This window comes from Epinephelus lanceolatus, chromosome 1, assembly GCF_041903045.1.
Source record: "Epinephelus lanceolatus isolate andai-2023 chromosome 1, ASM4190304v1, whole genome shotgun sequence".
Lineage (NCBI taxonomy): Eukaryota > Metazoa > Chordata > Actinopteri > Perciformes > Serranidae > Epinephelus > Epinephelus lanceolatus.
In genome coordinates, this window is record NC_135734.1 from 25,441,237 (window position 1) to 25,465,124 (window position 23,888).

The 23,888-nt window shown below is 40.6% G+C and overlaps 1 protein-coding gene across 2 annotated transcripts in view; it reads right to left on the reverse strand.

The window, feature by feature from the left end:
- LOC117257062 (sodium-coupled neutral amino acid transporter 3-like) overlaps positions 1–23,888 on the reverse strand; it is a 50,942-nt gene that overhangs the window by 8,531 nt on the left and 18,523 nt on the right. Inside the window, exons 2-11 of one of the 2 annotated variants that reach the window (XM_033626931.2) lie at positions 20,862–21,119; positions 17,679–17,711; positions 17,430–17,523; positions 17,225–17,340; positions 9,332–9,405; positions 8,360–8,452; positions 8,123–8,204; positions 3,578–3,660; positions 1,122–1,180; positions 582–728 (exon numbers count right to left, since the gene is read on the reverse strand). In XM_033626931.2, the coding sequence (XP_033482822.1) occupies positions 582–728; positions 1,122–1,180; positions 3,578–3,660; positions 8,123–8,204; positions 8,360–8,452; positions 9,332–9,405; positions 17,225–17,340; positions 17,430–17,523; positions 17,679–17,711; positions 20,862–20,998 (918 nt within the window). In that variant the 5' untranslated portion in view covers positions 20,999–21,119. The remainder of the gene's footprint in view (positions 1–581; positions 729–1,121; positions 1,181–3,577; positions 3,661–8,122; positions 8,205–8,359; positions 8,453–9,331; positions 9,406–17,224; positions 17,341–17,429; positions 17,524–17,678; positions 17,712–20,861; positions 21,120–23,888) is intronic. The other variant, XM_033626933.2, reaches the window with a different exon arrangement.

Sequence of the window (23,888 nt, forward strand, 5' to 3'; positions counted from 1 at the left end):
TTCTGCTGCTCCAATCCACAGCATCACATTGCTGAGCAATGACATCTACTGTATGATATACACTGACTATGGATAAGTACCCCATACTGCTTTGAAGAGAATCTCAACTATCCCTTTCAGCATCTAGCTGTGATTAAGAGTACTAAACGAGTCCTCTCCTGTTGTGAAGCTATGTACTGTGTGAAAAATAAGGGTACTTTGAGAATGTCGAGTCTTTCCCATTTCATTCATTACCCATGTGTTTGGCTCACAAAGGGCAAACTTGAAGATCTGACTGTGAGCGCTAGAATGCCAAAGCAATTTTTATTCCTCTGCTGATAGCAGCAGACAGCTCAGAGGTCACTGTCCATCTTTGAGCCTTGCATTAAACGCAGACTACTGTCTATCATTAACAGCTTCACAAAAGCCCTGATCTCCTGTTGAGTGCAACTGAGTGCTTCAAACCAAGTGCGATTTCCATGCTTGAATTGTGAACCGTAACTGGCAACATGCTGAAAATGACTATAACATAAGTAAGTGGCTGTCAGTGGCCATGGCAGTGGAGGTGGATTTGCAGACTGAGTGACATGCGTTAAACCTACTTGTGAGTTGAGGTTGGCCATTTTGGGAATACAGGCAGGATCAGGCTCCCCACCGGGATCTGTGGCACTGACATTCAGCCCAGTGGCAGTGCCATTCAATGCAAAGTCCATAAACGGACAAGGGGTATTGAACTTCTTGTAGATGACCTGTGCAGTGCAGAAGAGAGGCGTAAGCAGAGACAAAGGCTGTGGGACACTGTTCGCATACAGACAGGCAGAAAATATGGGCCTGAGAGAGACAGCCAGGGAAAGAGAGAGAGAGAGCGATGCATGGATTACAGCTCACACAGCCAAAACTAGGTCAGAGAAAGACAAGAGAACCAACACAGCCTGGAACCGCAGCATGCAAACATTAGTCCATGGCAATGAGTAGAGAGAGAAGGGAATACTAAAGTGATGGTGGGAAGGTGAAAAAACAACCCTGTTACAGACAGATCCCAGTGCATCTGAATATGCTGCCTTCATGTTTCTGCCAACAGACAAGAAACAAGACATGATGGCTGGTTTACATGTACGTATACAGAGAGATAGAGGACGTACCGAAACGAGGAAGAAAACCATGCAGCTCAGGGAGAAACCACTGGTGTATCCCAGGTACCCTAAAACACAAACGCTTCATTAGCATGTCTCTTATCTGGGATTACATGGTCATGCTTATTCTAAACTCTATTACACTACGGCTGATGTGTGGGAAATGCTGTTTAACTCTACTAACTAATCAGTTGAGAGGTAAATTCCCTGTTGAACTGCATCTTTAAGCCTTGTGGTGAACTAGGCTGATTTAATGTGTGGTAAGGAGTCAGAGCTCATTACTGGACTCTTACTGCACTGGCTCTGTTGTCCTTGATGTCTCGGCAGGAGACAGACTTCTTACATGAGGTCAGCCAATACGCCCCCTTTTCTCACTTCTAAACTGGCTCTCCCTGCTTTTACTCTTCTTTCCATCTGTTTTGTTTCATGGACTTGCTCATCTGAGGAGCTGTGATGCAGACTGACCGCATGACACTCGACCAACCTTATGAAAACACATTGGGGTTTTTTTTGTGTTGCAAGAGCAACAGAGGCTTGTTATTCTAAAGTGAGTGAACCCTTGCAGTCTAGCAGTGTGCTGACAATTAGCAGGCATGGCTAGACAATGAAATCAGGTGTGACTTGAAGAAGCAGGGGCATAAGCCATGTACCAAGGGACATCTCAGGAGGACAACATCGGAAACGGTCACGGAAACAGGAAGAGAGGAAGGGAGGAGAAAGATTCTTCGTGCCAGGAAAAAATCTAAATAATTTCCAGCGCTGACGTGGAAATTAACAATTATTTGTGAGAAATTAAAACATCTACCTGTGAGGGTGCTTTCAGACCTAGAGTTGTCTTGCTTTGATCCGAACCAGGGACTAATTTTCTTACTAAGTTGCATAATTGCCTAGAGTTGGTTCATGTTCTCATGACAGCATTTATAAGAGGACCAGATAAAATGCCTTGCACGAGAAAGCTGCTCTTGATTGGTCAGAATTTCCTTGCAGGAAAAATCCAGGAAGTAAACAAAATGTTGAAGAAGAGTACACTTGCAAGATAAACGTGACACTTTCTAATGTCACAATGGAGGGACAACTACGCGGGTTGATTTTAGCGCTGCTCATTGTGTACTATATTGCTGTCATTGTTCATTTTAGTCAAACCATACAGTTTGAAAACAAGGTGCGGCTCCAACTAGAAAAACAATGTTTTGATGCATTGGATGTGCTGAATGTGCATATTAAGGCAGTACATGAGGAGGTGCACATTAATAATCCTCCAGGACTGTAACATGCTCATGTTTAACCCAAACAATGCGTGATGTGACTGCAGCTGGTTCAGATCGAGGTCAGAACGCATTCTCACCACAAATGAACCGCACCACAATTTGTTTGTAACTGGACTGAGACCACCTCTTCAGGAAAGTCTTGGTCCGGTTTTAGTGCACACCCGAGTGTGATTACTGTGCTCCCACCTGTCCAAATGAACCTCACTTAGGGGGCAAATGATCTTGAGTTCAATTGAACCAAACCAAACAGGGCAGGTGTGAAAGCATTTTTAGCCCAAATCTTTGCAATACACCCCTTGGGATATCTAACTATCTAATTCATATTTATAAGGTGACAAGGAGGCCTTTAAGGTTTTCAAAGGGTAGTTAAAGAGCTTGCTATTTAGGCACAATACCAAGGTTCAAGCCTTGATGCTGTCAAACATCTCAACACTGTAAACCTGGGGGGAAACAGCAGGGTGTCCACTACGCTCCCATCAGTGGTGTAGTGGAGGGTATACTCAGGTATACGGGGTATACCCACTTCTTTTTCTATCCAGTGACAGTATATCCACCTATCAGCTAAAAAGCCATTGTAATACATAGGAGAGTATGCCCACTTCCTCATCGGTAACCTACCTATGTACCAAGTAGTATACCCACCTCATCAATTACCACTACACCACTGGCTCCCATGACAACAGCATCACTGTTATCAGCAGTAACTGCTGTATGAGCGCAGTGCAGAGCAGCAGCGATTAGCTAGCCAGTGGGACACACAAACAGGGACTCACGTGCACTAACATAAACGCATAGCTGGACCAGCTACAACAACAAAGAACAGAGAAACTTGTATCACAACACACACAGGGGAAGCGTGACTTCATTCTCTGCTCAGGACGCCATTATTCCACTATATATTTATATAGCAAATAGTCGTTGCTGCTATATTAATGCTCTGAATGTCACATAGTGCTTCTCTACGGCAAATATTGCTGTGCAACAAATATTACTGAGTCAGCTGGCAGACTCAGTAATGTCACTTGTGCATTTTAGCTAAATGTAAAGATTACTGTGTAGCCACAGCAGCCGCTATTCAGCAAGTTACATAGTCTCGCTGTAACCAAATCATGCCAAAAAAAAAAATGACGCCAAAGCTGAAACACTAATAAGATGGGTGTCCTACTGAATGGCGAATGTGATATATACCATACTCACCCAGCTGTTTCATGAGAGCCAGTGGTAATATCACTGCAATAGAAACAATAATCACGAGGTAGTTCCCGTTCAGGTACCATTCACTGCAGAGAGGCAGAAAGACACAGAGAATTACACGTATTGATTTGGAATCGCTCGCCTCAACCGCTCCACTCAATCTCAATCCTGTTAGGCGTTTGCACTGTGTTACATATTGATTGAGAAGACACGCGGGAGAAGTCAGTGAACAGTTGGAAAATGAGGTGCACACAAATAAGGCTTACATGGTGGAAAAAGCAGAGTTTTCTAACTGAGGATTTTTTTTTTGTTGTATGTCCACCACTACGCCAAGTAGTTTTATTCAAAGCTGAAAAGAAACGAATACAAATTAAACCCATTGGAATGAAATCAAATAGCCTACCTAGTGGAAAAAATAAGCCTCTTTGCTCCCTGTACCACCGGACACTAAGAACTGTGGCTGCTGCTGGGACACAGAGGTCATGTCCTCTGTGTTGTTGATGTGAATGTTTTTAGAGGAAGTTAAATCACACACGATAGTTTTTTAGGCTGTTGGTGGTATTTTTTAGACTCAATATCTTTATATTTGACATTCGACAGCACAATTAATGAAAATAAAATTAAGTGTCACAAAGATAATTATCCTGGCAGTGTGGAGAAGGCTTTAAAAACAACATTTAGACAATCCTCTCTGAGGACAAAGAGTATATATATAACCAAACTGTTAAATTAAAAAATTATATGAGCGCAAAATCAATTCTAAAAACATTTTACAGACTTTTTGATGGCAAGTTAATAATTTTCTTAGAGGGGTGGGTTTGCTACGGGGGAAACTGTGACCTCAGTTTGCATAAAGTCCGGGCTACAGCCCTGCTGAGAACTTAATTCAAGTGTCAAGGATACGACCGACTGGTAACTGAATGGCTGACTAGCCATATCCTCTCATAACATATATTGTCATATTGCTCAACCTTTAACCATTTTAAACCTGAGCAAACTGGCTTGGTTTCTTTTAAAAACATGGGAAGAATGCAATGAGCAATGAAAGAAGAAATGCCCCCCTCCCCCCAAAAAAGCAAGAAATTTGTAAAAAGAAAAAATCAAAAACAAGAAAATTTGAAAAAAAGAAAGGAAAGTTAAAAAAAAAAAAAACATTTAAAAAAAGTTATGACCTGGAAAAAGAGCTTAAAAAATATAATAATTCTGTAACATAATTTTAAATATAAAATAACGATAATAACAAATATAAATATAGTTTTTCTTCAGCTTTTTTAAAATGATTTTCTAAATCTTTTTTTTTTTTTTTTTTTTGCAATTTATGGAACATTTCTCACCAAGTTGCTCATTCCCTTTTTTCCCCGTGTTTTTGATAAGAAAGAAAATTGCACCAATTTGCTCAAGATTCAAAGGTTTGAATATTTGCGGAAGGTGTCTAACAGCAGCACAAGAAAAGTGATGTTGCTCCAGGTTTCAAAGGGTTAACATAAAATTCTTCATTTAGGATACACGTATTAAAAAAATGTCAAAACATGTGATGAACTTAGTTTATAAAATATTGTATTTCCTTGTGCTTGACATGCGATATAGTGACATGGTATCCAAGTGGAAACTAACATTAAAAGCGTAAACACTGTGCATGACTAAACGTTGCGCAATGACAGTTGTTACACTGTATTGTCAAACTTAAAAACATCATCATGACTGAAAGGAGGACATGAATATGAGACGTTTGGCAAAACATATGACAAATGGACTCAACTGGCACAACCGACCACGTTACCGTCTCATGGCTGTGCATGAGACGGTAACGTGGTCGGTTGTGCCAGTTGAGTCATAAAACACACAGAGCTTTTTTTAGATTGACACAGTAGGGGTGATTAATTTGCTTAACTTCTATCAGGTGGGAGGCCCTGCAGAGATGATATTGGCAACACACACACACACACACACACACACACACACACACACACACACATCTCGAAAAAGAAGAGGCTCATCTATCTTGTTGTCATCCTGCCCTCCAGCCATCTGGACCAGGGTCACCATATCACATCAACACTGACACACACAAACATACAGTATTTTATAAACACACAAATGTTGAATCACTAATTATCACAAACTGACAAAGCAAACACACACATGTAGCACTCTCCACCTTGACACACCAGTGACTCTCTGATAAGTTGACTGGTTGAACAAACACACAGCCTCAGGTGTTCATTGATCATGCGTGCGAGCGAGCTGACCAGGGCCAGCAACACACATCCAGAGACACATATTGACAAACACCCATGTGTGTAAAGGGTGTAAAAACAACAGGAACCCCATACATAAGATACAATGCAACAGCCATGAAACAACAACTATCCTTGTGGAGGCTGACAGTGCACCAGTGTGTCAGTACAAGACTTTAACTAAAACCTGTGATGCTGTTGAAAAGATCTTCTTTTCAGTTTTTACTAATTGAAATATCAGTTTCAGCACATTTGATTTTTAATCAGCTTTTATGTCCCTGTGCATGCTAAAATTCTTGTGTTCACTGCTGCGAGGAGACACTGTCCATCATTTACTTTCCAGAGACAGAAAATGAAAAAAACATGATGAAAAAATGCAAATCAGCCTCTAATTATGCACCAACAGTGTCCCTCTGATTAATAAAACAAACAGCTAGTGTTTGCCCTGCAAATGTTGTTTTTAATTATTTGTATTTGTATTTAACATAGCTAATGTCACTGTGGTGATGTGTTGTTGTTGTCCTGTTTGTTTTTATGCTGTTATTTGACCCTGTCTTTGCTAGGTGTCACTTGCAAAATAGATTTTAATCTCAGTGTGACTTCCTCGTTGAATAAAGGTTACATTTGAATTGTTGAATCATTGATTATTTTTCACCTGATTTTGCTTTGCTTTTTAAAATTAAAAGAAAACACTGGATAACTTCCCAGAGATTAAAAAAAAATAAAATAAAATCCCAAAATAACGACCAATAGTTGCAGTCAACAAAAACTGAACACTGTAAACTGTATTTAACATATAACTATAAGTAAGGCTGTAACGATACATCGATCTGGATCGATACATCGATTAAATGATCAACGATCCAATAATATCCATGCAAAGTGAAAGCATTGATAAATATTGTCATCTTTAGCATCTGTGTCACCATGTTTATCCAAGTGCACCTCATTCTAGCACTATACAGCCAAAAAAGGGACAATGACAATTTACTGCTTTTGTCTCATATCGATCACAGGCCCCAGAATTGAATCAAAATCATATTGCGGCAGACTTTGCGATATCAGAAAATATCTTATCTTTGTCCGAAGAATCAATATATATTCATATATTCATATTGTCTCACGATGAAAATTGTGCTTTACACCCCTAATTATACACTCTATCATTACAGTGTGATTATATATCATTTTAAAGTGGTATATGCTGCAGAGCGGTTGTATCTCTTGCATCAGATTGTGAGGTGTCCCTGTTATTTTGTCCAACCCCTGTACAGTTCAACAATATAAACACACACCCACTGACGGGATGAAAGGCCACTGGGACAATCTAGTCTGTCATTTCAAATAAACAGTGATTGTTGACCATAGCCCACAGCACTGCTGCACAGACAGCTGACACCAGAGAACAATGCGGACATGTTGTCACTGTATGTCACTTCTGTCTAACATAGTACCAGAGGTAGTGTCCATTCTCCTCCATATAGGGTGAAACCAGCACAGTTTACGCACTTCAACTTAAACTTTAAAATACCTCTCTCAATCCCCGAGTAGATGCTCTAACTGGGTTAAGGGTTAAGGTGTAAGGGGTTAACATCACACTCAACATCCCATCCAAGGCAGTGAGTCTTGTTTGTGTCCATGGCCACCTGCTCTGGCCAGTGATATCCCATGGTTTACGTTTTAAGCCGTGGAGTCTAGCTGTGTTTTGAAGTGAGCGTTTCTCGGTGGCCGTGCTGCTCTGCTCCTCCAGGGTCACTATCACAGCTGTTCTCACGCCAGCTGCTCCGCTCATCCAGAGCAGCACTGGGTCCGCCAACTGGCACAGCCTGACACTACTCCTCAGTGAAAGGCTGAAATCTTTGTATATGCAAGACGGCTGCATGAGGTGGGATACGACAATGCTTTGTTGTTTACATGAGCAGGTTGCTTTTTAGGTTACTTTACTTTTTTTAGGAGTGTTTACAAATGTCACACTGAACCAGATGTGTTTCAAGTATTATTTCAAGTGTGCAGAATTACTATTTATTTCGATCGAGGTTGCTCAATGCAGTGATGAGAATATCCTTATTAATGGATAACACAAGTTGTGGACTGAAATCTTAAGGATTACAGCTTCAAGTCAAGGGAAAAAAATATTTTAGATTTTTTTTCACAAGCATGAGAATAAAGTTATTTTAACATCTACATTTAGCTACAAATCAGACATGTACTCCTTCCTTCATGGCACCAGCATGTGTTCCCTGGATCTGCAGCCACTTGTGTTACTGCATAGTATGAATAAAAACTTTTATGTCATGCACTGAGCACTCACCCTGCAGGTTTATCCACCCTCAGAAAGGCCTGGATGACCAAAGGAAACTCATACTTGACTATGTACAGGTAACTGGACATGGCTGTGGAAAAGAGATACAAGCACTTAACTACACAGTACATATCCCAAGCCTCTACTCACAGAGTGCTGCGAGTATTTTTCCAGAAATGTCAGAGGAAATTTAAAAAAAAAAGTGTGTATCTGTAAGTGTGAGGACAAGCGACAGTGTGACCTCACCTCCAATGTTCTGCAGCGTGATGGCAATACCTGCTGCCATCTTCCCCGGGGTCCCAAAGGCCCTGAAGCCGAGCTGCTCATACGCACGAATACCTGAAACACAAATTACAGGTAAAAGCATTTTAGCAGTGTGTTAAATCAACACTAAACAAGGACTGGATAGAGGCTGAAGCTCAGACATTACAACTGGTTGTCTGGCAGTTTAAAGAGTATTGGGGGTTTACACATTGTGATTGTATCATATATGACATTAGAGGGTAATGTCGACATTTGTGCATGCACCACCATGGTTGGCCTGATAAATGATAGCAACAGACAGTCCTGATGGATGGATAAATTCAAAGTGGACCTTTAATGCTTTTCCTTACTTTCTGTCATATATAATGTGACCATGTCTGATGTTCAAATTAAACATGGCCCGAGTTCCAAATAATTAGGTAAAATTCCTGTGACCAAAACCCCTTCCAACATTACATACAGGAGGTTTATTAGTGTGGTTTGGTAACCTTTCTGAACCTCAAGCAACCCAGCAGGCATCCAAAATAATAAGGAGCAATCAGCCATACCTGGATGAGATATATGATGTCAGGTGCAGGGAAAGAGCACAAGTCATTATCAGAGACAATTGCTCGTGCAGGTCATCTTTTATTTTCACTGCTACCATCGGGTAAGTGATGTCGTAGCATCAAGGTACACACCACTCATTTTAAAGACAGCTGAGGTCCTCACGCAATATGACTGTGGGTAGACACTAACCTACTTTGTTTTCTGTTCTATATTTTCCTGTCTACTTATTTGTGGTGTTATGTACTTATTTGTACTGTAACACTTTGTGTAACTGTGTCTATTGGAAAGCAGCCAGGGTATGTTTAGCATTGTGTGAAAATGTACTGGGAGCATTTTAATGCATGTGACAATTAAATCCTTGAATCCTTAAATCAGAGGATGCATATCGTCAGGCTACATACATACCTACAATACCAGATGACTTTAGCAGCAAATGGATGGAGTATGACGAGAGGACTGCCACCACTGTTAGGAGTATCCTGAAACAGACACAGCAGACATGTACAGTATTACTGCCCCTCCTTTCACCAGTGAAAACACCATTTTAATCCCGATTATACCAAATGTTCTTATGTTGCAGCTGGAAATCTCGGCACAGTTTTACTCTACACATGACCCTGTAGGCTATTTATACAGCTGCAGCACAGGCATACATTTTCTGGATGCTGGTCCATAGATTGTGTTGGAAGAACAGAGTCCCCGAGGCTGTTCCTCGAGCTGCAGAGGCTGCCCCGTCAGCCCCTCTGCCCTCTGACACGTTAAGTAAGCACACACACACACACACACCAGATGGACAGTTTCAAAAGAAACATTTCCAAAGCAATCCTGAGATTGACAGAATGAGGAAAATCCTTTGTAAACATTAATCTTCTCTGCTTTGTTCCTCAGCGGTGGAATAACCCACTTGAGTCACATCAACAGTCATCCCTTGCATTTTCAGTAATAGACTCATCTCCTTGAGACGGACTGAACTCTCCACTGACTCATATTCACCGTTTTCACATGTTCTTCTTCATGCATAATGCTGCAGTCATTAGCTTCTATTGTTATTTGATCACTGGACTTCTCTGTTTGGTTCCTAGGATAATTGTTACCCACTCCAACATCATATTCTGTAGCTCTCATTAAAAATCAGACAACCATCCGGATATGCCTGAGCTAAGACACCATGGGCCATATTCACAAACGTTTGGAAAATGAACTTGGAGAGCTCATAACTTGTGCTGTGTCTCAAATCTGATATTTCTGTACTTTAACTTTTTACTTTGAGTGCATAAGTGCGTTCCCACTGAGAAGTATGGCAAAATGCAGTGCTCTGTGAGAGCCCAAATTGTGCATAACATTCAAAAAGTCGAGTGTGAAATGTTGGATGCTTCTCACCCTCAATGGTTGCCATATCGCCTACATAGCGGAAGGGACGGGACTAGAAACGCATTTCAAACTTGTGATATAACGGCGAACACCAAAGCATTGTACAATTATACATGTGTATTTTTCATTACCACTATACTGTTGTCAGATAGAAGTCATCACTTTGTTTACTGGGTCAATTCTTAAATAATTTGGTACCACGAACGATAACGCAAGATCTAACATTAGCTTGCTAGCTAGCTAACAGTGGCACAACCTGTCATCAGGCATTGATGTTGCATGTGCTGTGGTGTAAGCTATACAACCTATGAGCATAGGTTATATTTAGTGCATGCTAAGATGCAACACGCTGAGCAAAAAAAACAGATGTTGAATCTTGAGATTGTCATTTCAAGGTGTGCAACAGCCGTGTTTCAGTTGCGACAAAAGCACCACCTTGAAATTTGCACAAGACGCAAGATAGTACAGAGTACTACATGTAAGTGCACTAACGGCTGTCTCTGATTTGAGACACAGCATTGGCCTAAAATCTGCTTCAGTCTTCGAAAGTGAAAAAATGATAAATAATAAACCCCAAAAGTTCTGATTTATTATTTACTGACGCTGTCAAAAAATGTAGGCCTGTTGCTGCTTGTATGAACAATGACATTTAACATTTTAGAACTGGCTTCTTTAATTAAAAGAGGAAAAGTTTTGTTGACATATTTATATCTATTAAAAAACTGTCAAAAAATATTGTTTCGGTATTTAAAGGATTATTTTGGCACTAGTATTGAAACATTACACACAGCCCTTTAAGCACCTCAAGCTGAGTGCCATCTAGTTCCATTATATTCGAAAGAAGGCAGACATCTCTATAGCCGATATCTCCAACACTCTGCAACTCACACCAAAATAATCTAGACTGATAAAAAGCACTACAGGTAAGAGAAAAAATACACTCTAAAAAAAAAATCCATTGGTCAAGGTAACAAGTTGCACGCAAATTTTTAAGTAGTTCCATCTCTGGCGTTACTGATTAAATCCTATGACTCTTTTATAACCTGACAAACTCAAATAATTTAGTACAACCAACATATTTTGCTTTAATCTCAAAAAGCTTAATTAAGTTGACCCAACTAAATATTTACCCAAAAGTTGTTGTGATCTTAAGTGGTGAAATTATTGTATTTAAGATAATTTATTATTTATTTTAATTCCATCCTACTCAAAAATGTCAACTGTGACAAATGTAATTTTTGTTATAATAAATATTTTTTTTCATTAATCATTTTTTAGAGTGTATGTGTTTGTGATTTTGGGGTGAAATGTCACTTTAATGGTGTTTTATTGGCTTGTAAGGTGTACCTGTCACATCTTTTACAAGATTTAATGACTGTTTTTCAGGGAGATGTTTAAGACGCATCACTCTTCTCAGACCTTTGTTAGAATCCACAGCATGTGGAGGGTTTGTGAATGGGTCCCTGATCTACTGACTTTCCCTGACCCGCTCCACCTCATTCCAACTATTCCCTATTTTCTTCCTCTTTTATTGTTACTGTTGGCGACATTAACTTTCTCTCTCACACACACTCCCTCCATTCCTCTCTCCTTTTGAAAAGCCAGGCAGCACGTCTTTCAACTCGACTTCAACTCTTGGCCAGTTAACAGGTTTTTTTTTTGTCGTTGTTGTCTTTTTCAGACTATGTGAAAGAATGCCTGGACTGACTTGCGGTGGAGGGATTTAGTCAGTCAAGTGGCAGTGGGAGGACAGATCTGCTGACAGTCAGACAGACTGACACACTTGGGTCACTGTAACTCTGCTCACAGCTTTCCACCCCGCTGCATTCCTACCCGGGCCCGGGCCACTGACCCGCTGAAGCCTCTGCACCCGCCAACAAAAATCTGTGTGATATGAAACATTGGGCCATGAGGGAAAGAGAAACAAAGGGCATTTCCAAATGAATCCAAAAACTGTCCTGAGTTCACATGTGTCCTCACCACAGTCTGAACACTGCAAGTATTGCAGCTGTAAATAGGATTGGACACAGGATGTACTGATTGCCATATAAACCATAAACAACCCTATTGTTCAGATAATCCCTTAAAATAAGCCAACAACACCGCTCTTGTTTTTCTTTTGGGAGAAAAATTACAGTTGTCAATCAAAAGATAGAGACTATTATGTGTAAATGCTGAGTGGAGTAAACTGATGCTCACATCAGTGTGCAGATTGAAGTGAATGAATGAAAGACTTCATCATCCTTCAAGGTTGAATATAGTAAGGAGATGTCTGCAGCAGGCGAACAAGTCAGTGGAGACAAATGAGAACAACCTGTTTTCTGCTGTTGGCTTTTATTTTGCATTTGTTTACCTCCCTGTGTTTGAGCAATGGTTGCCTCATTTTTAGGTCTTCTGTCCCCTTTAGGAGCAGGACCTAAGGTTCAAAATGACACTGCTAGGAAAAAAAGAAAGATGTGTTTTTTGAGGCGATCACCAGCCTGGAGTCCAACGTGGAAAGAAAAAAGAAAATTGCCCGTATTCTTTTGCCAAATATGTCCCAGCCCCTGCCTGTAATCCTCAGTAGCTACTCTATTGTTTGATACAAGATCATGCTGATATGAACACAAAGACACGGTCTTTCATCTCTAACAGGGTGTAAAAATACATGCTCACTGTTGCATTCGGTCACGTACCACCAATCCACACGCAATTACATACATGAGAGTATGATACATGAGAGTTAAAGCTGTAGCTGGTAACTTTTAGAAAAAATGTAACTTTCTCATATTTGCTGAAATTTACACAGCACTAATCAACAACAACAACCACTCAGAGACGAGGAGTGTCTAATCACTGTGCATAAACTGCAGTCAAACTGTCAAACTAGGCAGCACTGATCAAATATGAATCAAGATTCGGTTACTGCAATGCTTACTGTTCACCAAAATGTTTTCAGACACATATTTTAGTGCACTGTTTAGCTGTAAAATAAAAAAGTTGGTCCAGCTCATGGGCGGTGCTTGGTACTTCAGCTGACCGTGTCTAACATGGCAACACAAACATTCTCATTTTACAGCTAAACAGTAAACTAAAATATGTTTCTGAGAACTTCTTAGGTGAGAAATAGGCAAAGCTGTGACAGAATTTTGATTCATATTTGATCAGCGCTGCCTAGTTTGACAGTTTTATAAGCATGACCAACATGATTGACAGCTGCGTTACAGACTCCTCGGCTCTGATTGGTTGTTTTTTAGCAAATGAAGATGGTTGTTTTTTTAGCAAATGCTATGAGAAGCAGCAAGAAGAGGAGGAGGGACATTATTTTTTTTGCGCACTTTCATCCGTCATTTAAATTTTCAGAACAGGTTCGATTTTCTGCGTTTTTCGCACCCATCAGAGCCTTTAGAGACGTTTGACCGAGAATAAGTAAAGAAAATGTGGCGGTGGGACACAGTCGCAACAAGACGGAGGATCATTTCATAATTCTTTCAATAGGTCAGATGATGATGAAGAGGAGGAGGATGTGGACCGCATACTGAATGTGGAGGACAGAGAAGGAGGACAACTCCACCTCTTCATTCAGCTGCGGTGCCAAATGAAAGACAGGGAGGGAGTGATGACATCCAGACAGGTGACTCCAGTGGATAGAGGCAAAAGAGGAATTGCGTATTGCGAATTTTGCAACAAATACAATAATAAAACGCACCGGAATCAGTGTGCAAGGTTTGTGTGCGTAATTTCTTTTGGATAACAGATTAAAAAAACCCATCCCAAAAAAACAGATTCAGTGTGCAAAGGCCTTAACTGTCTCGCGTGCTTCTTTCAGAATAACATGAGAGTTTCAGCAAATATGACACAAAGTTATTTTTATAAAAGTTACTAACTGTAGCTTCAGACTAATCAATGAGTTAATTTCAGCCCCCGTCTAGCCAGATGTCAAAGACACTGGTGTTGGGTGACTTGGGTTCAGCCGGTCCAGACAGCAGACAGCTTGAAAAAAACCACAGTCACACAACTCAGCTCAAAATAAGAAGCTTTCTTAAACACGAGGGAAAAATCCTCCAGACATGACTGCCTTGGCACAGATCAAATAACGTCCTTGAATAATATAGCTGTGGCTGTCAAATATTAAGCCGTGCCACACATTTCTCCCAGATTGATTTGAATTATTAATGCTAACGTGAATATTACTTTTCTGTTGTACAGTTGGTTGTGAAATGAGCAAACTGTCTCTGGCCTACAAAGGGAAGAGAGCAACTAGTTTTTCAGCATGGCTACAAATCCACTTAAAACAAGCCAAAAGTTATACAAACATCCAAAACATTGCTTCACCTCTCAGCGGGGCTCAGTGTTGTAATTTTGATTCAGGGATGCTTAGCTGAATAAACAGCAGAGCCTGGATTTTCCAAGAAATGTCATACTGGGGGGGCTCACAGCAGTGCCCTTTAATCTTTCCCTGAAAATACTTTGCCAGTTTCAGCACCAGACACCTTGCAATCTCGCGCCGTAAGGTAGAGGTGTCAAAACAGCACGAGGAAGATGAGGAGGGGAAAGTGTTGATGTTGTCAGCGCTACCTGGTGAGATTTCCCTCTTGAAACACCAGCCTCATTATTTTCGAGAAACAAGCAACGTGCAGATCAGCCTTGCAGCTGGAAGCGTCATTAAAAAGAGAACATTTTAAATGCTGTAACACACATAAGACTTAAATGAGAGTGTAAAGCTTTGACAGCACATCAGTCCAATATTATACCGCCACCAAGTTTGAGATATAATTCATCCAAGGGCTTTATGTTTGTATGTTTATGCAGAAACCAATTATGCAGGGATACTTGAGTAATATCTGAGCAGATCTGCACTCGCCGATGGCAGAAGATTCGATGGTCAACAAAAGCGCTGCTGATGAAGCCACCCCGCTACACGTCACGCATGCAATGAAATGTTAATGCCAGCTACCAACCAGTCTACACGCTTTAAGGGATAAGGCTGGAGATATTCTACATTTTTTTCTATTGTCAAAAATACCACAAACAGACACAGCAGGCACTCGCTGCAGCTCAAAGGTCAGAAGACCTCCAGTGAATTTAAATAAGGTATGAAAATATAAATAATCAACCTGAAAGCCGCCGTTGGCTGTGACGTCATTATCCTGACAGACAATTCTGCTGCGGAGGCTTTTATATATGTTAAGCCCCTCGTATGTACAGAACATACATCCACTGGTTCAAGGCAGAGAATCATCAGCCACACAGAAACAGAAACACTGTGGTTATTTTCTGCATCTGTGATTATGATTGCAACCATTTATAGCTCGAGCAAATGATTGCCAGTATGCTATTAATCTGAGCCTTTATTTATCAAATAAATGTGCCCTGTGTCATCAGCTTCTGTGTCATAACCGGTAATAGCTGCCTGGTTAATACGAGACAATTACAATACAATTAGGTGCTATTTCTGTGTGACGCAGATCTTCGATAGAAAGCGGGAAGAAAATGAGTCAGAGAACATTTGTGAGCCGTAAGTCATTCTTGCAATCTGTAATCAAGGAGTTACGTATTTAGGCCCAATCCCATTTCATATTTTTATCCCAACCTCTCGTTCTCGAGTGGCACCTTGCCCCTCGGAACTGAGTTACAAGTGGTAGTGTTTGACAGCTTCCCCTATGAAATCAAGACCCTGACACGTCATTGGTGTGCTGCCGTTTACGTAAACAGATGTTGGGAATACGCCATATTCTCGTGCGTGGGCTACAGGCAGCCCTTTGCAGTTGTCAGGACACTCATGATTCATTCGCAACTTAAGTTTCAATCAAACAAGTCATCAAATAAAAAGAACACTGCTTCATTACCTGGCCACTAGTGGTGCTCTGTAGGCTAACATTAGCAACTCGTGCTCCTACCCTGCCTGTCTGCACTGACATTTGAGAATCAGTAACAAGTGCAGCAACTTTGCAGCTGGAGTTCAATTAAATTTCAGGGGCCGGCTGCACAAAGCACCTTAAGTTAAGATTTTCCTTTAAGTCTGAGTGAAGGTTTCCTTGAAAAAACAATTGTTGCACAAAACATCCTCAAGTCTTCTCCTTAAGGTTTCCTTTAAATGTTTACTTAAGGAAGTTTTTCTCCTTATCTTGGTCTTATACTTCAGGAATTGCTTAAAGTTTGTTAAACCATTACACAAAGACCCTTAGTAACCAAAGTAAGGACATAAACATAAAGTATCTCAGGCTTCATCTTACCCGCAACATATTTGAATTTACAGAGATAAATGAGAAAAAATAAGGCATCCCGAGAATAGTGTTTCATGACCGGGAGAACCAGATGGACACGCTTAATGATGAGCAACTGATTTTGCACTTTAAATTTTACCAGAAGTCTATTTATGATTGTGACCATCTGGGGCTGATCACTCAACTTTCCAAAGCTTCGCTCCCTCAGCCCCTTTCAGTTACTGATTGCTCTGTGGTTTTATACAAAGGGATTTTTCCAGTCAATTATTGGCAAGGTAAGCCTTAAGTGTCATACTTAAGGAGCAAATTTAATGCTTTTTGTGCAACTGGCCCCAGGCATCATATGTCATCAAAGGTGTTAGATTCTCTGCCCGAGCCCAAACCCGACCCCGACCCAACCCGAACCATGGGCCGGTTTGGGCCATAATTTCCTGCCACTATCCTTGGGCTCAGATGGGTCAGGTTCCTCATAATAGACCTAGGCTATGGAACCAACTACTTATTGGGGGGCTTGGTGGATTTCTTTTGCTGCTCACACAGCCATCTTGCCGATGATTTCTCATGACACTTGGTTTGGAGTGCCATGAAGCCTTAACACCTAACCCTCTATCCCAACAAGAATCAGGATATCCTACCCCTAGACATGAACATGCAAAGTGGTAGGGGTAAGGGGTGTATCAGGATTGGGCCTTAGTGTATCAAAAGCATGTGAATATCTTACAAAAACAGGACGACCCCTGTGTTGGCCATGGCGTATGCCAGTCCTAGGATTCCACTTCCCATGATTGCATTGCCCAGGTTGAAGACGGACATCCCAAACGAGGTCTTCCCCTCAAACTATAACAGATGCAAGACAGAGGAGAGGGATACACATGTTAGATCATCTGCTAGCACATAAAAAGTAGATTGGCTGTGTTTGAACTTACATCTGTGAAGCGAGTGGTCTTCTTGTCGTCCATGCCTGATATGAACTCCTGGCCCTCTGGGAGGTTGGCCTCTGCATTCTCAGTTCTGTGGGGACTGATGGAAAGAAATACCGTCAAATAAGTTAAAGCAACACCACAATAACAATCATTACGAACTATGCATAGATAGTACCGGCTGCAGTTTAAAATGAGTTGCCTTTCTGTCTGAATGTGAAACACATGCTCCATTCATTATTATAACATACATACCTAGCATCATGGGCACTATTGGGTACAGTTTCCCTATAAGCAGCATAGAGAGAGAGAGGCCATCCATCACCCAACGAGAGCACAAAGTGGAGAAACAACACCCTCAGTCATAATATAATCAAGCAAATAATACAGTGAAGGGACCATCTATAAATTATCATCTGCATCCCGGAGAGAAACATTTTAATGAAACCATCCATTACACAGAGAGATGATACAAAAAATGCTGCGAGACAACCAGTGACATGATAATTAGGCATTTAGCTCACTCCATTATCTAGCACAAATGGTAGCACAGTGAGTGAGCAGGTAGGAGGTAAATGTCTTGCTCAAAGGCACATCATCAGGCAGTTAATGGACACACAGGATTTGCTGTTACAGGGGTTGTGATGCTATGTTTCACTCCCTAATGTCTCATGAGCAGGGCCTGAGACTAACTGTTTTCACCTGACACTGTGGTACAGTTTTTTGTTTATTTTTTGGCTGCCACCACCTTTGAAATCTTCGTGCTAAATGAAGGAACAACATTTAGATGACATTGTTTACTGTTGAGAATGATGTCGTTCAATGTTCGATATAGCCTATTTATAGAACAAAACATTACATGCGTGGTAAACTACAAAGGTGGAGTACATTTACTCAAGAACTGTATTTACAATTTTGAGGTACTTGCACATAGGGCTGCAACTAATGATTATTTTTCTTTTCTTATTGGTGCAAAATTAACGTGGTGGTGAATTTACAGGTACAAAACAAACAACACAAATGTATATACACAAACACAAGGACAGATAAAGAAAACAGGGTGACATATAGAGCTTGACAAGGTATGTATGTGAAAAACAGAGCAAACCAAATACGTATAATTCTAAAGACAGAAATAATAAAACACTTATATTGAAAAATAACTAACCAATATGTGATGATACAGGAGTAATAAAGAATAAATAAATAAATATTTAGCTGTTGTAGTATGAGGTTGGGGGGGCGCTAGTCTATGGTTAAGATATGTATGCAACTAACTATTATTTTCATTGTTAAAAAAATCTGTTAATTATTTTCTTGATTAACAGATTCATTGTTTGATTTATAAAATGTCAGAAAATGGTGAAAAATGTTCATCAGTCCTCCCTAAAGTCCAAGATGGCATCTTCAAATTTCTTATTTTGTCCAAGACACCAAGAATATTCAATTTACTGTCACAGAGGAGCAAAAAACAGCAAATATTCACATTTAAAAAGCTCAGAGAATTTTGACTTTTTTTTTCTTTAAAAAAAATACTTAAACCGATTAATTAATCATCAAATAAGTTGTCGATTCATGTAATAATTGACAGTTAATTGATTAATTGTTGAAGCTCTATTTCTTCTTTACTTCAGTACTTCCATTTTATGCTACTTTATACTTCTTTTACTCCACTAAATTTATTTTTTAACTTTAGCTACTAGTTATTCTGCAGATTCAGATTATTGATACTTTTGAAATCAAAGAATAAATTAGGATCTATTATTATAGAATAAGCTACCCAGAAGTATATACAGTAATAGTAATTAAAGTGAGCTCCACCTTTACCAGCTGCAACATTAAAGTGATAAAATTCTGAAATTTGGTACTTACTTATTACCTATTTTTACAATATTTTTACTTAAGCAAAAGATGTGAGTACCTCTTTCACTCCTGGTAATTTCCGGTGTTTGAGGTCTGAATATTCAGGGCTGGGAGGGTACAGTACACATGCACGTTCATACATTAAGACACCAATTGAAGAGCAAGACACAGGAATTTCTCTTAGATTTTTAGGAGCTGCTGTGTTTATTCACAGACATACTGAAACCTACACTGCACACTGTGCTACAACTTGACAAAGGTTGCCTATTAATTTCTCCTCTGCTCCGATCACCTACAGCTGTCTGCTCTGAGCGCATCCAATTGTTCTCTCTCCCCCGATCGCTCACTTAACCACACACTCGCTACGTGCTGAGCTGCCCATTCAGGTAATATTTTTATAATCCCTCTGGCTGATGTATACGGAATTCTGGCTAAATATAGCACATCATATCTTGCCTCTATAAATGAGGGTCAGTCCTTCCTGTGCTGACGGAGTGAACCTGATGGTCAGTAAAGAAACAGGCACAGGGGAGCTTCACATGACATCTATCTAACATGATGTGATGATATGGGACCTTCTGTAAAACAATGCCATTACCCTTTTACAGCTTCAATTCACTGTTTTAGAATAGATTTCACTAATCACTTTTGAAGTTTGTCTGAGTCTGGCCCTGCGCTACGCAGCATAAATGTTGACCCCATATGAGCCAGTTCACAGCTTTAGATTCTCAGGTGGGGCCCTACTGGTTGCTCAAAAGCTGAGGCTTAAATCTAAAGGTGACCGTGCTTTTGCCATCAGGGCCCCTCGGCTTTGGAGCGACCTGCCTGAGGAGATAAGGCTCCCAGAATCAGTCACTTCTTTTAAATCACTTCTTAAAACCTATTTTTAAGACTTGCTTTTATCTGATGTCATCTTCTCTTTTATCTTTTTATTATGCCTTGATCCTCGTCCTCATTGTTTTTTAGGATTAAGCTTTTTCAGAAGAGAAAGATAAGAGAGGAGAAATAAAGAAAAAAGAAAAGGAGGTGCACATTCCTCTTGGCGTTAAAACACAGGCTGTCATACAACATTGATACGACATCATATTGTGTTTCATGTTCATCCACTTTGGACAAACAACAACATAATGCACAGAGAGCAAGGATAAGACTCACAGATATCAATTTTTTACCGATCACATCTTATCTCTGCTTCGATATTACCTTAATTTCTGTTTTGCCTGAGTCCAGCATGACTTTTATATTGCCTCTGGGGTATCTTGCATCTGCCTTGCTTTGTTTGTCAGAACACTTTGTAAACTCCATTTTTAAAGGTGCTATATGACTTATGTTATCTTTATTATTATTATTATTATTATTATTATTGTTATTATTATTATTATCCTGTAAGTGGCACATTAAGACAACAAGTGAAAGCACCCAGTGAATCAAATCACCTTGCTTAAGTATTGCTGATTATTTATTATTACTTATTATTTTAAGTTTAAGAACAAACAATAACCTGTGAGCCGTAATCAATTAAAAAGGTATTCCAAATAGGTCAACACAGACTGTGTTAAGTAGGATTATACTCACTTTTCACCAGCCTCTGCAGGTGGTGTTTTGGCCAATGCTGTTATCTCCTCCCCGGGCTCATGGCCTTTCCCATTAGGAATGGCGTTCACCTCAGCAGGGGCAGTTTCCACATTATCGGCTGGTTTATCTTCACTCATATCTGCTCTGGTGCCTCGGTGTGTGTGTGAAAATGAGTCTGCTGAAATGTGTAAGTGTTTGAGGCTGTGTATGTGTTTGGAGTGTGCTCTGAGAGTGAAGGTATTATTTTCCTCCTGGGATCTGTGAAGGAGAAAAAAGATGTGGGCAATTAGCATCCTGAAATGTCAAAATCACAACATTCAGAGATTTGTGGTTTTCACTGGGCTGCAATGATATACACCATAATACCACTGTTCAGCAAACTGGTGAAGGCATATGTCATATACTAGTTAACAGACCACATATGAACATTTAAAGGCCCTGCATACGCTCACAGGTGATTTTAATATTGAGGCTGATTAGACCTCTTCTCAAGACGGTGTAAACATTAACAGACTTTAATTGTCATCTCTCTCACTCTAGCTTTGCTGCACCTGCTAAGGTGGAACAAATAACAGCCTTTTAATTCTTATTTGTGCATGGAGTCTGATAACCGCACATAATACCCAGCATTACTCTGCCCACCTTCAACCTGAGCAGAGGTCTAATCAACCAGAATATTTCTTTATTCACTGTATTACACCTGTGTGAATATACTGTAACAGTTTTATTATTCCAATCATTAGAATAAGGATGCTTTTTCTTGCACTTGACTAAGGTATGTCAAAATTACAGGGGGCAGGGTCTTCATTTAGGATCCTTGTGGCCTGAGGCTAGGAGCTCTCCCTGAGCCTCTCAGTGCTCGCCTGGTTTGACTGGAGCCTTCTTCCCAACCTCAGCAGGGAGAAAAAGGCTGTTATCCAGGTGGTTGGGATTCTTAATGACTCTCCTTGCCTTATTTTGCAGCTGCTGCTAGTGTTAACATCCTTTATTAAGGTAATAAAAAAAGAAAAAGAAAAGATTCCCACTCATTTGCTGTTTCCCCTCACTATATTTGTGTTTTTCGTTGCTATGTCTCTTGGATGCCTGCTGCTTACTGTCTGGCACCTGGGTTCTACCTTTTCCTAAAGCCTTGACCTCACCTGAGTGCTGTGGGGGTGAACGCCCATGAACATCCCAAACACAGGAAATAAGAAGAAAATAAGAAAACATAAGCAGACGACAGAATCTCTGTAGAATACACCGCCACACACTACCAGTGGGTCATATGTGATGATGGAGAGGGATTATTTTTGTATGAGTCTATACATTGTATTTTCAGGGACTTGGATCACTTCATTTTATTTCATTCATGTTTTGTAACTGCTGGGGGTCACGGGGTTGGCTGGAGCCTATCCCAGCTGACATTGGGCGAGAGGCAGGGTACACTCTGGACAGGTCGCCACCAATTAACCTTCATGTCTTTGGACTGCAGGAGGAAACTGGAGTACCCAGTGAAAACCCACACTGACACAGGGAGAACATGCAAACCCTGCACAGAGGGGCTCCTGCACCCCAGAGTTCGTACCTGGGAACCCTCTTGCTGTGAGGCGACAATGCTAACCACTGTACCACCAAAAAAAATTCAGCATTGTATATCTCGAATGATAACGCTGTATAACCTGGTGATTTTTTTTTATATCCTTTATGGGTTGAGAAAATTATCCTACATCTTTAGTTAAATAAACCATTAAAAAACATTTTGACTATCTAAAAAATGCATTGTCACAATTTGCTGAAAACAAGACTGTTTTTCTTGACATTTTGGAGATACGTGGTTTTCACAGGACAGCAGCAATGAGTCCAGTTCAATCAGAAACTGACACTGAGTGAATGGCACTAGCGATGCTTTCATTCCTAGTTTGCAACAACACGAGACACGTGGGAAGATAAAAGAGGCCACCCTGAGGACATTCATGTGAGTCTGTATCTTCCTTAAGGCCCGACAGGGACGTGACTGAACTCCAAATCACTCCACGAATGCTGATGGAGAGGATGACAAAAGAGATGTCAAGATGGAGCAACAACACAGAATTCCTTGCAGACATATTAAAGTTAATTAAGCGACTAAATTACACATTCTAGTTGTGGCTTAATGGGATTTAGATTGAAATGTGTCGTTCTCTTGTCTAACCCTGACACTGTGGATTTGAACAGATGAAAATAACAAGCTCAGACTGACAGAGAGACCATCAAGCATTTTCACTTGTAACCTAAAGTAGAAACACTAACTTTGGCTATGTGAGTGAAAATATAGAGCGGACAATAAGTGGATGTTTTGGCAAAACCCATGAATAATTGACACATCAGCTGACAGGTCTACGCTCAGAGGACACAAAGCTTTCAGTTGACTGTGACACACTGGGCTTTGCGTCAGGCCTCTTATTTCCTGGGTATCCTCTTGTGGTGTCTAAGCAGACCCGCTGGCTTGTGGGGCCCAGAGAGGCCCCCTGTGACATGTATCTCCTGGATGCAGTTGACCAAAGGCCCCTATCTGGCTGGCCCTGAATGATCTCCTTTGCTCTGCTGCATAAACAGCAGCGGAGGCTATAATGGAGAGCACACTGGGGGCCATACAAGAGTAACACACACAAATGGTTGAACCCACAGCATTGAGATTAAAAAAGAGAAGAACCAGCTCGGACCAGCTACGAACCAGTTCGAGCCGTCTTTGTGCCTCCATTTTTCTGCTTGTCACTTTTCTCTTGGTTTCCTCTTTTATTGAGGAGGGTTCAGCTTAACAACAATGCTCAGGGTTTTCTGTACTACCATTCCTGGCAACCACTTAGCTGTCCTTTTCCCCCTCGGGCTTCTTCCGCTTCACAGCCTGGCCTTTTAAATGCAGCTTTTTGTAAAATGATTTTAACACATCAAACGCAGTGTGAGTGCGAATAAACCCTGGTCTTCGTCTGGCGATCCTCTGAACCTGTCTTACCGACCACGTTGCTGCGAGCTCCACTGCACAGCCAGGCCTCTCGGTGTCTCTGGGTA